Below are 18,709 nucleotides of genomic sequence, written 5' to 3' on the forward strand. Positions count from 1 at the left end.
GAAAACACTCAAAAGAATGCATATAAGCATTCCAAACTACCAATGATAACGATTCCCATTTTTTAAAGACTACCTTGCAGTGGCGTTTTAAAGAAAAAAAAATGCATCGAAATCTAAGCACAATTCACGAAGTTCTCCACTTTAAAAATTGCTATTTTCACCTGTTTTGAAAATCCAATCAAGCAAAAACAGAAGTGATCGATAACGGGGTTCTATTGGCGTGACGTCACAACATGATCCGCATAAGCGGTTCAGTATAAGGACAACGAGATTTACTTGGAAAACAACGAAGATACTAGCTTTGATATGTGGCATGAGTCTATAAGTTTTGTTTTAAAAAAAAGCAGATGAAATAATCACTGAGTTTGGCCTCAGACCTTACCAGTCTGAACCAGAAGCCGATTGTGACGAGGAATTTAGATTTCAAAACAGCCTACAGCCAGGGACGTATACACTATATATATCCGTGTTACAGCCTAGTGAATATGATTGGAAAAACGAATCACCAAAATGCACAAGATTCAACAAATCTCTCAGTAACATATCATTCTTTTGTAGTCTTCAGATATCTTTGATATTATTTGAAAAAAATAAAACAGTGAAGGTTATAAAATATACACACAAAGAGCAGAACTATAAAGAGCCCGGCTTCTTCACCTAGTAGTCTACGGCCCTTATTACAGAAGGACACCCCCTCCCATTTTAATCAGATTTAAATAGTATTAGGAAGTACATAGAGTTTTAAATTTCTATGTACTTCCCTATACTATATAATAGAAATATCAATTCCATATTTTCATTATTCAAAGAATACAACAGCAAACATCATGTACGTACTTATTATTTTTAAACAGAAACTTTTTTTTCTTTTTCTACGTTTGTGTACTGTGTTTTCTGTGCAGGTGGTTATTGCTTACAAGTAGAAATTCAAAAAATAAAAATGTATTCGGAGGGAAAAAAAGATATGAAATAAAAAGAAATTTCAAAAACCGTCGATCCTAATTATTAGAAACTTTTAAGCGATCCGTTACTAAATAACACCGCACACAAAAATTATGACAATATATTTACTAAACTAATTTCAAACAAAACTAAGAACAAATAATTCAGTAATTATGAATTTAACATTCACAAAAATCCCTACAAATTAATGACAAAACACCAAAAAACCTCATCGTTTCTCCACTGTTTTCTTTGCATTCAAAATAGTCGGTATATGTGTCACAGCGACTAAGACCCAAAAACCGAGCTTTTCAGAAAATCGCTCAAGTGTGAAATAGGGGTTTCCTCCAATATCCGTTAGTTGTGCATAGATTTCGGTGCAGTTTTTTTTAAAAGTGATCTTCAGTATATTAAAAAATAAAAAGCCACTGCAGGTACCCTATAAAAATATTTTTTTTTTTTAAAAAAAAAAAAAAAGGCAACTGTTTAAATAAATTGTCCATGATGAAGAAAATCATAAAGTTAACATTATTTAATAGCTTGTGACATTTTTATGCCAAACGACTAAGGTCCAAAAATGATATTAGTTTCTCGGGCCACTTTGGCCAAGCAGTCGGCACTATTACGTGAAAGTTGTGGATCTTTCGGATGGGACCTTAAAAACAGAGGTTCTGTATCATGACAGGTGTTGACACGATAAAGTTCCCTCAGTGCTCAATGACCCTGAGTGTCGATTAAAATAATATATTTTAAGCCTTTCTCCGGCATATGTTGACGTCTTATATGAGTTAAGTAATCTTGCTGGATGTAAAAGTACAATTAATCAAGCAAGCAAGCAAATCAGTGCAGGGAATTACTTCTTCTTATATTTACTTCAATTGAAATTAAATTTGGCTCATTAAAATAAAATGTTCTAGATTAAAAAATTAGTATCATCTAATTCTTATTAATCATCGGCTTTCGTTACGATCCAACCGTTCATGGTAGCTCAGTCGGTAGAGCGCTCGCTTCGTGATCGGGAGAACTTGAGTTCGAATCTCGGCCGCGACTGACCTAAGTCGATAAAAATAGGTAGCAACTGTTCCTTTAACATGCGCTCGGCACTTTGAAGTGAAAGTTGCGGGTCCTTTGGATGAGACCTTAAAAAACGAGGCCCCGTGTCACGGCAGGCGTTGGCAAGATAAAGATAAAGATAAAGATCCTTATCTGCTCAATGACCCTGAGTGCCGAGTAAAGGTCAAAATTTGAAGCCGTCACCGGTATATGATGACGTCTCTATATGAGTGAAAAATTCTCGAATGGGACGTAAAACTACATGTAATCAATCAATCATTACGATCCCGGGTAGAATTCTCTCACCACCCAAGTGGCAGTTTAACAAGTAGAGGACGTAGGATCCTAAGCATTTGGATTCCAATGTAATAAAATTGAAATCTAATTAAAAACACACAAGGCTTTTATTCTCAAAAACTTCACTTTCATTAAAAATTCATTTATACCCTGACTAACTGGGGAAAATGAAATGTGACCCCATCTGTTCGTGTTGAATATACAAAATAGAAGATTTAGCAATAATATTCATGGAAGACTTTTTTTAACAATGATATTTCTTCTTCACTCAGTTTTAAAAACATACTTTACTCATGTTAAACTTTTTTTAATTTTAACTGTAAAAAGGTCGCGATTAATATTTTAGACTTCAAAGATTATTTTTTTCTGACCAAAGTATTAATACTATCCTTGAGTATTTATATTTATAGTAAACATATTTGAACACAAGTAGTTCAAATCAATATTTCAAACATTTTTGTAAGTTTAACTGTTTTACTATGAAACAAGGCTTGTGTCATTTTTATTTCTCTTTACTATTTTACTTCTTTGTTATAGACTTCATAAAAAATTAACGTTACAATACTTTCAGGTGCGAACTTCTTTAAGTTAATCGTTTTTAGACTCAAGAGAGTAACTGTAATAACAGTGGTTGAAAATGTTTCATTGTCGAGTTATAAAATTCATATATCAAAAGAATACATTAAGTATCCATAAAATGGCAGTATAAAAATAAGGAGTTTTGTTTGAAAAATATGTAAATACAACAGTAAATACTTTTTTTAATGCGTAATTGGAACTGCCAGCTCTCCAGTTTCCATTCCATTATTTTTTTCATATCAATGAGACATATTTCACCAAATATAGTTTTTGTTTAATTATTATCAGGCGAATCTAGCTACAAAGGGGTTTTGATTAAGTACTTCAGATTAGTAAGTAAATAAATCTGACGATAACAAACAATAATTATACAAAAAATTGAATAAAACTATACATTTCTATATTTATACTATCTGTTTCAGTTGATTGTAAAAATACCTCGTTAATCTGTCGAAATTTTCATTCATGTTCACATTATTTTGATGCAGAGCTATTCCCAAATCCTTGGATAGGATTGCTTTTTCGATGATTTTTTTGGTTTGGTAATCCACCAGGTTTCCTGTCCATCGGTCAATTGTAAATCCAACAAAAGTCATAGTGTTGTGGTCAGGGTTGAAAAACAAATAAGGGTGAGGACTAAAATGAATATTCAGAAAACACAGAATGAGTTGGACAATGTTTTATGCCTTAGAAAAGGTACAATTATTAATATACAAGTCTTATTTGTCACTCTTTTCATAATTCCCTTTTTATTTCGAGGTTGTTTCAACAATTATGATATTTGATAAATTATTAACAATGGTGAGATATTTTTGAATGTAATTATTAGTTTATATATACATTCTTTATAAATCTTGGAGATATATATATATATATATATATATATATATATATATATATATATATATATATATATATATATATATATATATATATATATATATATATTTCAATCAGTTTAAAAAAAAATACATTTACATATATATTTTAAAGGAATCTCTGCCTAAAACCGCTTTTAATAAAAATACATCAAAGATTTCTTTTTCATCATCTTTGTGTGTTTGCAAATCTTAATCAATAAAAAATTGTTTTTCTAGAGTATTTAAATATAAGAATATATTAATTTATATCAATACGGAAATTAATATAGTAAGAAACAAGATGTGTTTGTGAAACACTGATGCCCCCGTATGGCAGCTTATGGCGAAGGTTAAAGTTTCTCAAATGCAAGTCAAAATCCAGGCCAAAAGATAAAAAATGTTAAATTTGAAAGCCCTAGGTGCAACTGTTCAAAAGTTATGGCGAAGGTTAAAGTTTTTTTAAAAGTAAGTAAAATATCAAGGTCAAGGTCAAAGTTGTTGGTATCCAAAGGAAGGTCTTGTCTCAACAATTACATATGTAAAGGATGAACGCCCTAGCACTAACCATTCAAAAGTTATGGCCGAGGTTAAAGTTTTTCAAAAGTAGGTCAAACTCCTAGGTCAAGGTCAAAGGGTCAAAGTGGTTGGTATCCAAAGGAAGGTCTTGTCACAAGGATTACATATGTGAAGTATGAAAGCCCTAGCACCAACCATTCAAAAATTATGGCCAAGGTTAAAGTTTTTCAAAAGTAGGTCAAACTCCTATGTCAAGGTCAAAGGGTCAAAGTGGTTGGTATTCAAAGGAAGGTCTTGTCACAAGGATTACATATGTGAAGTATGAAAGCCCTACATGTAGCTCTAACCGTTCAAAAGTTATGGCCAAGGTTAAAGTTTTTCAAAAGTAGGTCAAACTCCTAGGTCAAGGTCACAAGGTCAAAGTTGTTGGTATCCAAAGGAAGGCCATATCACAAAGAATACACATGTGAAGTTTGAAACCCCAAGCACCAACTGTTCAGAAGTTATGGCCAAGGTTAAAGTCTCATAAAATTTTGCAAAAGTGGGTCAAACTCCAAGGTCAAGGTCAAAAGGTCAAATATGATGGTACCCAAAGAAAGGCCTTGTCACAGGGAATACACATGTGAAATATGAAAGTCATAGCTCCAACCAATCAAAAGTTATGGGCAAGGATAAAGTTGACAACAGACAGACAGACAAACAGACAAACAGATAAACAGACAAACAGACAGACAGGACAAAAACAATATACCCCCGGGATCTTTCGATCCGGGGGCATAAAAAGTGCAAAGCGTTTGACTCCGTAATATTTTTACTCTCATATATACTCTCATAAATACTGAATGGTAATTGTGAATCAGCGTTGCTTGAAGTTTTACTACCGTGGTGCGATTTCTTTAACAGTGTTTAGTGGAGAATTTTATGTAAAATGAGCAAGCATGTCTTTATACGGAATTATATACAAGTTGTTTATCATTATGATATTAGCAGAAAATCATGTTTAATTGTACAACTTGCTAAACATTAATTTACCTATTAAGGTTCATTGATACTCTGATAAGAGAGATAATCCTTAATGACATTAATATCTTTAATTTCTTTATAAATTTGTCAAGTTGAAGTGTCTTTTTAAACAATTTTGCCCAGCAAGCTGTGCCATAATTGTTTGTTTTTTACTTATAAAACACATTTCTTTTGGGAAATCAGAACAGTTAAAGCAACATTTTATATGAGTGAGCAGAGGGATAATGAACCTTAAATCTGGTTCCATTCTTATACTTTCAATTTTTTTTATCCCTTGTTTATCATCTATTGAATCCAAATGTCTGAAGTAGATTTAAATCACTCGTGAAACACTTTATTCACAGTTTTTATTTAAAAAATACCTATTTTCCCAGGTTCTTCTCATTTGAAATTTTCTAATGTCTGCATTATAAATGTCCTCAGTGTCATCATTTTCAGTCATGGTCGCATAGCTTGGTGTTTCTTCACTTAAATTAAGTGATCTTGTGGCAAAATCCTATAATTTAAAATAAAAATACCAACTTATGTACAAAAATGCAGTACTTGGAAATACTCTTCACAGACTCGTTTTTGTTATAATATACAAGTGTTATTAATTGGTTTTTAGATTCAATTTCTGAATAGCGACTGAATCATTAAGATTTTTTTTACTCACAAATGACTCATAATACCAAAATACTCATCTTTGACTTTTACTCTTAACAGTTCTACGACAAACTCATACCCGAGACATCTGAATCAAAAATTTCAGGACAAACTGTGCAAATCCGGGTAAGAATTCTGCTGCAGCATCGCTTACATAATCAGAACTTTCAAAGTCTAAAAGTTGTGTACTTAAAAACCACACAAAATTCCTCAATTCCGACCAAGAGGGATCAACCACACCACAATGTCTAAAAAGAGAAGAGGAAGTTTACTATTGATAAAATAAATACTGATATTCTTAATTCATAATAATTGAAGTTTCCCTTCTTACCCTAATACTGTACAAACAAACAAACAAAATCTTACCCTAATAATGTCTGAAGACATAATTGTGGAGTACCAAAAATTTCTTTTACGTGCAAGTTAATATCTTTCAAGGACTGGCCTCTATCCAAACGGTAAAGGTACTGAAAGGGTCTCTGAAATACAATGCTCTCGAACTCCTGCTGATCAAACAAGGCGTCACTATCTCTAAACCCTGTAAAACAACGAAAGAATATTTTTTGCAAACTATAGCGAACTCTCCTTATAAACAGACTGCACAAATACTTATGAAGACAAACATTTTAAAAAAAAATATCAAATTATAATTAAGACAAGAATCCAAATAATTTGTTCTCACTATTTAATACGATATACATTCAAAACATGTCAGCATATTTAGCCTTTCCTTTTTATCATTAATGAATGTTTCGATCAATTTTTCTTTTAAAAGTAGTGTATTTCTAACATTTACTAATATATACCCTCTGGTATTTTAGAGCCTTTGTAAATTCCAAAACTCTCTGATGGTGACCTACAAACGACGTCTGGCAGAATGTCCAAACATTGGTGCAGGCACTTGCATAACTGATTCTGAAAGAAAATAAACATTGTGTGCTGAACACAGTTTTTGGAACTTAAAAATAGAGATAATCATCACTAGATTACTAATTTTAGAATCCTGATGAAAAATATCTATTTTTCATCTATGCCAAAATATTGGAGCTTTGTGCATAATAACTTAGAATTATTCATACCTTCTTTTTATTCTGTGAAAGAATTGGTAATGACTCCACTAAGTAAAGATCAAATGGAGATTTTCTCCATATATAACCTTGGCTATTTGTTAGACATCCCAGGATAAGTAGTTGGAAAAGAAGATAGTCGACACCTTCTTCAACCTTTCAAACAAATATATATATATATATATATATATATATATATATATATATATATATATATATATATATATATATATATATATATATAAATATTTAAAACACATTTTTATATGGAAGAATACGTATACAATCAGATATAATCAATAATATATAAATAAATAATAACGAATTGTACTCCTGCTCAAAAGTCCAATGAAACAAAAAAAAACCAATTGTCAGCAGACCAAAAATAGACCCTTAAACAAGGGAAAAACAAAATGGTTTCGTTCAAAGAACACAGTTCTCATACAGTGAATCGAATCGATATATCCATAATGGAAAGAATATCAATCACTGACTTTAGCCTTCAATATTTTATCCGTGAAATCAATATGGTACTATTTCTGGATACCATGCATCTCTGTAGAAAGTATGAGACTGCCTAGCTAAATGAAGCCTCAAAAATTCTGTCCTTAACCTAGTCTATCAATATGCTTGGAATTCATCTTTTAAACATAGCAATAGACAACTTCCTCCCACACTGTGCATTATAGCAAACATGAGACCGATAATAATACTGTTTCAATTGTGCCATTCTTTTAAAAATTAAATTTCTTTCATCAACTCCGATTCTTAGCAGGTTTGAGACTGAACGGCTTTGTGATACACGCTAGATACCATTTGTTGTTAGGAATAATAGTGAAGCATGTCTGTATATATGTCAGAAATTAGAATAGTGGATTACTTCATGAGATAGGTCAATGTGAAATATCCTGGGTTCTGTTTTCATCGTTGGTGAAGTATTTTGCAAAAGAACAGACATAATTTCATCGACCTCAATCCTCTTCTCATGAATTGGTATAGTTATTGTTGTTGCACGGCCACCCCTATCCAGTTTCTTGTGGGTCAGGTTTAATTTTTCAACTAGTCTCTTCTTGTATAACGTCTTTCCGACACCTGATCTCCATGATTTTATAATACGAACAGTGCAGCTATAAGAAAAGTATAGAAAATATGAAATAATAAATCTTGTCTTTAATTAGGACAAAGAATCAAATTTTTTATCTTTAGAGAATTACCATTCAAAGTCCACAGATGCAGCTGGTACCATCGGCATTTTATTCATGTCAGCCGTCAGCTTTTCACGGATGCAAGGTAGCAAGACCTGGTGACTCATCAGTGGAAGAGGTGGTCTTCTGTGTTTGTCAAGAGCAGCAACAATACGAGAATTGTTTTCCTGCTCCGTTCCACATATTACTACTAACTTGTACTGAATTTCTAGAAGAATTTTCTTTTTGTTAATTCAAATCAATGATTAGAACAGCAAAAAATATCAATGTTTTACATTTTCCTCAAAGCAATTCGATCATGGAAACTATTTTCAACGTTTCCTTTTACTTAAAAGTAATTTATATTAAATAAGAATCTATATACCCGTACATGTATATCTAAGAAAAAAGAACAAAACGTGAAGTATACATGACTCTAACACCTACCTCTGGTAAGTGCATTTTGCATATGATAATCCAAACGTCGTTCTCCCTTTTCACTGACGTCGTAGCTAAGGTTCTCAACATTTGCCAGACAGTGTATTTTCCCACAATCGTTGTACATAGCTCTTCTCCAAAAGATCTCAATCTAAAATATATATCACAATACAAAATATACAAATGATTTTGGTTTTGAAGACTTTGTTGTAAACGTTTTTTTTTCTTCCATTGGTGACTAACCTCGTTCAAGCTTGTTTCTTGAGTGCACAAGAGAACCTCATCAGGGCATGGTAAAGGTTGTTTAGTATCCTGACAGTATATCGACAGAATTGTGTTGATCACATCGTCTGTAATATTTCCAGAAAAATTAAGTTGATGAACGATTTAGAAGCTAAATTTATTTGTTACTCTTCAGACAATTTATATTTTACCAAACATTTCAAGAGAAAAACAAGAAGACTAAAATATTTGTTTTCTTTAAATTTTGTCTCTTTTGAGAGGGAAACCGATTTTTTTTCAGATATATCTCAAACAGATGTCAGAGGTGCTATTGAAGTACGTAACTCCATCTGAAATTTGTATTCTGAAACAAACCTTGACAACACACAAGCAAGTTCGGAACTCCACTTTGAAAGCATTGAAGAAATTCTCTATCGATAATCGTTGTCCCTGTAAAAAAAAATAATTAAGCATCGATAGATAAGTTTTAGAATAACAATCAGCCAAGAATATTAATGCTGATAGACTTACCTTTTCTTGAAATATACTTCAACACAATCCCCAACTGCTCAACACTCAAATAGTCAGTAAGATTAGATGATATTGATGTTTGAAAAGCTGTCCAAAGCTGTCTTAAGTCTCTAATAAGAGGTCCTATTGCAGATTCACTGTTGAAGAATATATATCAATTACAATACATTATAAAGATTTCTCTTTTTGGGTTTTGCACTTTAGTTAGTGCAATATATATATATATATATATATATATATATATATATATATATATATATATATATATATATATATATATATATATATATATACTCACCCACTGCTAGAAAGAGTACTCAGGATTTGTTCGCTTGCAATTGATAAGGGTACCTTTGCTGTAGCGCTCTTTTTCTTCTCTTCCCTTTCAGAAAAAATGCTTCTTTCATTTTCAATGCACCAAAGTAGACCTGAAAAACATCCTCAGATATAGACCTTGGAACTATTATTATTATTATCACTTGTTAGTGAGTAATTCAGCCTATTTCTGTCATTTTTTACAACGGTTCCTTGACTAGACATTATAAAATAATCAATTTTTAGAGGAAAAATTAAAATCTAGGAGATATTAGTCAAAAGAATTTTAGAACACTAAGAACTTAAGTCTAAAAATAATTTTAGGTTTTCCAATCCTAACTCCATATCATATATATAGTTCAAAGATCAAAGATTTAATCACATTATACTACTGGTATCTTGTTCTTTTAAGCTAAAATATATGGATCAGATAAGCGTTTACCCCCATCGATGTCGTTCGGTTCAATGCCATTAGCCAATGCAGCCCTTGCCACCAATTCTTCTTGTCCAGCTTCTACCATTTCATGTATAAATTTTGCTACAATATCTTCTTCAGATATCACAACTTTTTCTTCAAGAACGAGTTCCCCCTCTCTCGTTTCTTTGTCTTCAACTTCTTCGTTCGCTTTCTGCATTGCATCGGTAAGATCGTGATAACTACAGTCATTATTGACAATAGACAGAAGAGGAATAGTAAGATTTGATATTTCTTCCCCAGCATTAAATCTTGCCAATTCTCTCTGAAGAATGACGACTTGATCTATGGTAAAATGATTAAGGTGATAATACTCATCCCTTTTCTCATCAAGATAACACAGCCACTCTTCCAAGCAGTTTTCCATAAACTTTGCAATTTCAGGCATAATTGTAATGACATCATCTTCCTCATTGCGCCTGCCTTTCAATTGCTTACATTCTTTTCCAGTTCCGAATGTAATAAATGCACATACTGCTCTACCAGGATCGCATAGGAACCTTGCCTGCCAGTTCGTAAACAAAACACATCCAGATTCCACTAGTTTAATGTAGACATTACTCAAACGCACAACTGAATCCAGAATCTGTAAAAAAGATGTTTTTCTATTACATCACAAATGTAATAAGTTTTACCCTGAAGAATGCTGAATCACACCGGAATCTTCGCGGTTTATAACGCGTAAACTGCCCCAATCCACTTTATACCGTATAAATTGGGTAGCTATTAAATTCATTCCTTATATCATTCCTTATATATATATATATATATATATATATATATATATATATATATATATATATATATATATATATATATATATATATATATATAAAACTAAAAATGACCAACGACACGAACAATAATAATTGTCAAATTGTCGGGACGACCTGTCCCTTCCTCAGGACAAAGAAAAAAGTTAAGAAGTCATCAAAACAAAGGAAATAAAGAAACAAAAACAACTAGCACTACAACTAAACTACCAAACACTAAATATTTACAGTATTATATGTTTAATTTGAAGTTTATAAACAGTTGTGAACAAAGAAATCCGGAGCGCTATGAATTGCGTGTTTATAAACTTCAAATTAAACATGTAATACTGTAAATATTTAGTGCTTGGTAGTTTAGTAGTAGTGTTAGTTGTTTTTGTTTCTTTATTTCCTTTGTTTTGATGACTTCTTAACTTTTTTCTTTGTCCTGAGGAAGGGACAGGTCGTCCCGTAAATTTGACAATTATTATTGTTCGTGTCGTTGGTCATTTTTAGTGCTTTATATAAATTTCCATCCGTGACCTACTTAGTAGATCCGACACTTAGGATATACAGTGTTGTTGGTTTTTAGTGCTTTATATATATATATATATATATATATATATATATATATATATATATATATATATATATATATATATATATATATATATATATATATATATATATATATATATATATATATATATATACATATTTATTTATATTAGGGATGTCAAAATATTTATTTTCCTTAGTCGATTATTCGATTGCATTATTCGAACGATAGTCGAATATTCGAAACATTTTCTGAAAATAAAATTTTATTTCAAACTTCACTGGTCCATGACATATTTATAACTTAAAAACCCTTTAACTTAAATCTATTAAAAAGTAACATAAGAATTAATCCAATGTAACGTTGGATAGCATGAATTTATGAAAAATTTTTTAGAAATTTTAATTCTCCAAAATTTATTATTTCCCCATCAATCGAATTAATAAATTTGTCTGTACATGCAGTCAGTTTTTATTTTAGTGAGCATTCAAAAATTGCTAGCCGATATTTTTTTAAAGCTTATTATGAAATAAATAGGGGGTGGGGGGTGGGGGTAATCTCACACTATTCACACGCCGAGTGGCTTTAAATTCTTCAATAGTTGAAATTGAGAAATTTAAGAGAAATATTCTTTTTTAATTTTGGTTGAGGCTAGTTTTTATGAAGATTTTAACAATAGGTTCAAAGAATATTCACAATTTATGTGTTTTATTTTCATAAATAATTTTTTATTTAAAAAATTAAAATGGCTATCCAGCCTTTATTAACATATTTTATTAGACATTCATATTATGCATTTATGAACAGCAAATTTTTAACCCTAAAACATCTAATCTGCAAATAAATTATTTTTTTCATTTTCTATGAAAAATAGGTAAAAAAAATCTTATTAAATAATTAAAAGCTAATATTGGCCTTTTAATGTTAAAACAACTACTTATGGGATGTCTTAAAGTTCTATGAAATAAAATCTTGGTGTGGCATTTCTCCACAACTTTTCCTTCCTAAGATTTTCTCTATATTTTCGGTAAATGTCATTCGTGTACAGTTTTTCAATGCCTGATATATTATAATCATGTATGTACATCTGAATAAAAACGAACAGCCACAAGGTCATTTTTTTCTCTTCTGATTAAAGATAAATTTAAAACATGTCTGATATAAAATCCAACCAGTTTTTCCAAAATATACAATTTTGTTACACTTTTTACAAAAAAACTTCATATACAACATTCCTTGATTTACATTTAATATAATTTTTTATCTGAAAGATGTTTCTGTTGCATGTATGAATAAATACAATGAAATACGAACATATTAAGTAGGGTCCGCCTTTTCATTACAATGTTAAGGACAGTCCAGGTGGCTAAGTTGCTGGAGCATTTGCCGGGTGTGCGAATGGATACAAGTTTATGAATCACAAATACACTTCAAAGAATATACATATATGTATATCTGTAAGACATTCAAAATACTAATGATTTTGTAAACAAAAAGGCACATTATTCATTTAAATAATGAATGTCTCCATACCATTGTGAATCTATCGACATCCTCCTTCCCCTTTTCAGCTTTTCCTGCAACAAGCATCAGTTTGCTTTGAAGCTCTTGTAGATCTTTATACTGATATTTTGGACGCAATCCTTGCCCTTGCGTTTCATCCTTGATATGAAGTTGCAGTACATCATCGACATTCTTGAAAAATAACCCCCAAAATTATTTTACTTGAGTTAATCCAATCACTAGATCAAAATGTTTTCAAAAAATAAAAATATTTCATGAAGATTAGATAATCTTTATAGAAGAATTAGCTTATTTAGACCATACCAAGGAGTATCACATCCCCATACCTCCGAAATCAAAGTAAAAGTTTTGGAATCTGTTATAAACTGAGCAAATGAAACCACTTTTCATGAATTGAGGGTGGAGCTCTAAGAAAGATATTGCAAAAACAACACAAAAGGCCCTTTAAATTGTCTTCAGAACCTAAAACTTGAGACTTATGGTTGCAAACGAGCCTTGAGAGTAAGTTTCCTGAACAAAACTAAATTTGGTACTCCTTGAGGGGAGGATAATGCCCAAATCAATCACGGTTTATAATCTACTAGATTCTTTAACTATCTCCATAATAAAGTACTAGCATTTCATATTAATAAGATCAAGCAACAATTATGTATATTCACTGTGGTCTATAGGACTTTCAATATTTTCAATATACCAGTTTATGATTAGGTGAATCCTCCTGTAAGTTTCCAACAACATAAATCCCTGCTGCATTGATTGTTTTGGCTTGTTCCATTGATGAAACCTCCACAGATCCTTGGAACTGTTTCACTCCGTCAAACCAATCAAGATTTCTCTTTGTGTCTTTCTAAATGTCAAGGTATATTCCAGTTACTATCAACATAATTTTAAGGCAGTCGTTGACCGCTATCCTTTTGTACTGACATTTTTTTTTCTTTTATCAAAATGTAATTTAGCAATTCAGAAACGCTTGTCCTTTGATTTTTTTTAAAAAACGTTTTCCCTACGGTCATATATATATATATATATATATATATATATATATATATATATATATATATATATATATATATATATATATATATATAGGAGAGAGAGAGAATGTACCATTTTTTCTGGTAAATTTGGATCTGCAGCCAGCTCTTTCCACACTTGTTTGCATCTCTCAATAAATTTAGTGTATCCGCATGACTCGCCAAGATCAAATATCAAAGCCGCATAACCTCTGGTTGCAGAATGAAGAAAATTGACTTTGTCTACTTCCATATCACCTTCTCCAGCTGTCATAGTTGCAAGATCGGCAAATACATTTAGTTCTTGCAGGTCTATAAGAAGCAATTTATAAAATGTTTTAGAAGGAGGATGACATTTTTGCATCCTTTTTGGGAATCCTTGGATCAATGCAGTTATCTATGTTCATCTCCACAGTCAAACGAATATCGATTTTTTTTTAGTGAAAGCAAAAAGTTAACGGTCACGAGGGGTTGGGCGGTGTGGGGGCGCTTAAAAATTTGTTTAATTTAAAAATGGCATTATCGTTATCAATTTTCATTTACTTTTTCAGCAAATATTTATATACTGCTTCGTATGTAGCCTCTATAAATCAAATCAAATCTTTGAATCAAATTAAATGCTGTATTTGAACAAAGTAAAATGAACGCTTTCAATAAAAAAAAAACCCCACAAATTTAAACTTTGTTTTAATTTTAATTCAAATAAGGGAAAAGTTAATAACTCTATCATCCCTTTGAGAGAATTGATGGTTCATTTAACTGAAGAAAGTATTTTGAATTTCTGAATTTTCAATTCAAGGACATTGGCAAGTCAGGGTTTTCCGGAGAAAAAAAGTTAATACACGGGTTTATTCACTTATGAAATAGTGATTGAGAGTGATCTCCCGTATAGAATCCTCTATGCGGTGAAAACCAATGAAGCGTATGTTACAGAGGTAAACAAAAGCACGTGTACTTCCTTCAGCGGGTAGAATCATCTATACAGCAAGAAAAGTAGTAATGGCTTTGTTGTACATTGTATTCAGGGGACAAAGAGTCAGAGCCAGATGGGTATTTGGTGACGTCTCATGTAAGTGAAAAATTATCGCAAGGGACTTAATAAACAAACAAACAATCGATCTTGATCCTAAGATTTTTAAACATTTTTTGTCATATATTTCTTACGTAAGACTTTGATTCTCTGTTTTGCCCCAGCTTATTTTCTGACCAAGTGGTTCTTGAGAAGTTATTTTAATGACCCTTCCAATTTTTTTACTATTTCTTAATTACTTCCCCTTGAAAAAGGGTGTGGACCTTCATTTGAACAAACTTGAATTCCCCTCTCCAAAGAATGCTATGTGGCAAGTTTGGTTGAAATTGATGCAAAGTTTGGGAACTCGAGAGAAAAAAATAAAATCATGAAAAGTTTACAACAGACAACGGAGAAATTTCGATCAGAAAAGGTTACCTACGCCTACGATCTAATAAAAGATAAATCAATATTTATTATTGTCTTTATTTACACCCTTCATTGTTCATCAGAAGAATTCTTCATTTTATAAAAATGGCTAAAGTAACAAAACATTTTCAACGAAATGTTTTTCTTAATTTAAATCTTACTTTTCATGTATGTTCGGAGCCATAGGACAACCTGCTTGCACTGAATAAGTGTTTCAATACATTCAATCTCAGCTTTCTTTATACCCCGAAGAATATCACACGTTTTCATCATACCAATATCCAACTTCTTCATTTGTATATCGTCGTTTTTTTCCTAAGTATAAAAGTGACAACATTAAAGCATTAATGCTGGTGACCGAGAATTATTGACATTGCAAGAGAAACGTATAACACAGTTCTACATGTATCACTGTACAAAATTGTTAAGAATGAGCCAATACTGATATCATACACTTTTTAAAATCATATGACTTATAATTATAATAAGGCAGTGTCAAGTATTTCTAATCTAACATGTGTAGAAATGAGGACGGGACCTTTAATTTCCCACATGATCAATAGATCTCTTTTTGCTTTGATTTGTATCTTGTTAAACGATTTCTGATGAAGGATGTGCTTCTTTTATTATGAAATCATATTAGTAAATAAAATGTTCAATTTATATCATATCTTTTTTGTCCCCCGTTTTCGTGAAAGCGAGGGGACATTAAATCTCATTCATCTGTCAGTCTGTCCATCTGTCAGTCTGTCACAAAAACTTAAACCTTGGTCATAACTTTTGAATGAGGAGATAGGGCTTTCACATTTGACATGTATATTATCTGTGACAAGACCTTTCTAAATATACTATGACTTTTGACCCCATGACCTTGACGTTTGATCTACTTTTCAAACATTTTATCTTTGCTTATAACTTTTGACTGAGACAAGATAGGACTTTCATATTTGACATGTGAATTACCTGTGACAAGGCATTTCCAAGCATTTTGACCCCTTGACCTTCAGGTTTTACTTAATTTTCAAAAATTTTAACTTTGGTGATTACTTTTGAATGACATAAGATAGGGTGTTCATATTTAACAAGTGGATTACCTGTGGCAAAATGTTTCCAACTGTGCTATGATAATTGACCCCGTGACCTTGACCTTAAGTTTGATCTTATTTTCAAACATTTCATCAGTGTTGCTAACTTTTGAAGGACCGAAGATAGGACATTCATATTTGACACATGCATTACCTGTGACAAGCATTTCCAAATGTTCTCTGATTTTTAAACCCATGAACTTGACCTTTAAGTTTGACCTAATTTTCAGAAATTTTAACACTGCGTATAACTTTTGATTAAGAGATATGTCATTTACATTTGATATGTGCATTACCTGTATCAAGAACTTTCCGATTGCATATTCTGGTTTTTGACCTCGTGATCTTGACCTTAAAGTTTAACCTACAGTCTTTTTTCAAATTAATTTTACATTTGTGATAATTTTTGAATGGGAGAAAATAAGGTTTTCATTTTCCTACATGTACATTACCTATGACAACATCTTTTAGAAAAGTATATCATTTTTAACTCCATGAAGTTGACCTAGAAGTTTGACCTACTTATAAAAAAAATTAACCTTGACCAAAACCTTTATGCCCATAAGAGACAGCTGAGGGCTTTCATATTTTTTTCACATGTACATTACTTGTGACATGACCTTTCGGATTGTATTATGATATTTGGCTTCATGACCTTGATCTTAAGTTTGATGTAAATGTAGTTTTAAAAAGCTATAATCTTTGTTAAAATTGTTATCAATTCAATAATTTATGTTTTTTTGTATGAACACAAGACACACAAACAAGAAAGTTACATGCCATAAATAATGACATCCCATCCACTAAGACACCGAAAGCGGGGGACCACAATTCTTTGAAATTGCTTGTTGAATTCTGTTCTCAATATTTAAAATTCTCGGTAATCTAAAAAACATTTAGTAACCTAAGACTTTCACAATGATACTCCTACTTGTTCTTCTGTAAGTTTAAATTGAAATAGTTTTATTCTGCTGCATCCGACTTACATATATCTTATATCGAGTCGACCTTTATCCTTTGAAATATCAAGAGCATTAGATTCCAATATCAAACAGATCTATTTATGTGGTCTTTATGTGGTATTCATGACATGGATTCAGTATGTACTCGTATGCATGCACAATGAAAAATATTTCTAGATGGCTTGTTATATATGTGTATACTGGGAAATAACAGTATTGCAAAGAAGAAACTGTCACTTACAATGAACCGGATTTCAAGAATACATGTAACATAAATGCCTATAAGCTCATATTTATCCACATTAAATATACAATTATCTAATTTGATGTTTGTTGGAGATGACAAAATAAACCTAAACCGCCAATAGTTCTACTTAGGCATGGCAATAGAACTGGGTAGGTAAAATAATGAAAAACAATGCAAATTTAATACCATTTCCACAATTCTCTCAATTGGTGAAAAATCTCCTTTCAATTTAAATTCCTCAACAAATTCCAGTATTATGATTGCCCCTTTCAGACACTGTCGCAATATTTTGTATTGTTCTATTTGATTGTATCTTTCAAGAATCCAAGAATCTGAAGAACTGTCTGAAAATAGGGAGAGTTCTTTTTTTATTGCTGCCATATCTAATTTGTCAAAATAAGTTTCAAACTCTTTAAATGTTATTTCGCCGCTTCTGAGTTGGTCTTTTAACTTCCTCCAGCTTTGATGTACGCTTTTCCAAACAGAATCGAAAACATCTTCCACAGTCAATGAATGTCCTATTTCGGATCTTCTAGCCATGCCTCTTTTAATCCACATTGTGATAAATATCGTACCCTCCGAAAGTCTGCAAATCAGTTAAACAATGTAGATGTAAATTATCATACAAATATCTAGCTATATATAAACTGGCTATATATATAAATCTAACTATATACATAAGCTTTGTATCAACTGACAATGTCAAAGAGGATCCTGCTAAGGGCTGACACAAGAAACTGACAACTCTTCTCAGTACGGAAATGTGAAGAAGTAAATGTGCATACGAGGGTTGTTAGAAAAGTTCACGGACAAGTTCTATTGTCTGCCCGCTATTTGCATGAAACCAGTAAAACTCTGCAGATTAAAAAAATATACATATTTTCTAATAAATATGCGAAGATTTGGTGTTTTCCGATGAACCCTAAAAATATAAAACTATATTACTTAGATAAAACATGCTTCTCGGAGCATGTCACTTTTT

The 18,709-nt window shown here is 31.5% G+C and overlaps 1 protein-coding gene across 1 annotated transcript in view; it reads right to left on the reverse strand.

Annotated features, from left to right (window-relative positions):
- LOC133178462 (E3 ubiquitin-protein ligase RNF213-like) overlaps positions 1-18,267 on the reverse strand; it is a 130,819-nt gene extending 112,552 nt beyond the window's left edge. Inside the window, exons 1-19 of the mRNA XM_061313158.1 lie at positions 17,914-18,267; positions 15,595-15,748; positions 14,090-14,307; positions 13,677-13,829; positions 12,992-13,153; positions 10,115-10,733; positions 9,656-9,785; positions 9,358-9,494; positions 9,202-9,276; positions 8,848-8,954; positions 8,614-8,755; positions 8,197-8,395; positions 7,863-8,109; positions 6,995-7,138; positions 6,722-6,830; positions 6,282-6,453; positions 5,995-6,163; positions 5,633-5,766; positions 3,310-3,507 (exon numbers count right to left, since the gene is read on the reverse strand). Coding sequence (XP_061169142.1) covers positions 3,310-3,507; positions 5,633-5,766; positions 5,995-6,163; positions 6,282-6,453; positions 6,722-6,830; positions 6,995-7,138; positions 7,863-8,109; positions 8,197-8,395; positions 8,614-8,755; positions 8,848-8,954; positions 9,202-9,276; positions 9,358-9,494; positions 9,656-9,785; positions 10,115-10,733; positions 12,992-13,153; positions 13,677-13,829; positions 14,090-14,307; positions 15,595-15,748; positions 17,914-18,267 — 3,623 coding nt within the window. The remainder of the gene's footprint in view (positions 1-3,309; positions 3,508-5,632; positions 5,767-5,994; positions 6,164-6,281; positions 6,454-6,721; positions 6,831-6,994; positions 7,139-7,862; positions 8,110-8,196; positions 8,396-8,613; positions 8,756-8,847; positions 8,955-9,201; positions 9,277-9,357; positions 9,495-9,655; positions 9,786-10,114; positions 10,734-12,991; positions 13,154-13,676; positions 13,830-14,089; positions 14,308-15,594; positions 15,749-17,913) is intronic.
- Positions 18,268-18,709: the final 442 nt, after the last annotated feature.

Source organism: Saccostrea echinata, unplaced genomic scaffold (assembly GCF_033153115.1).
Source record: "Saccostrea echinata isolate AGI-Se365-2 ecotype Australia unplaced genomic scaffold, CSIRO_AGI_Sech_v1 ptg000003l, whole genome shotgun sequence".
In the NCBI taxonomy this organism is placed as follows: Eukaryota; Metazoa; Mollusca; class Bivalvia; order Ostreida; family Ostreidae; genus Saccostrea; species Saccostrea echinata.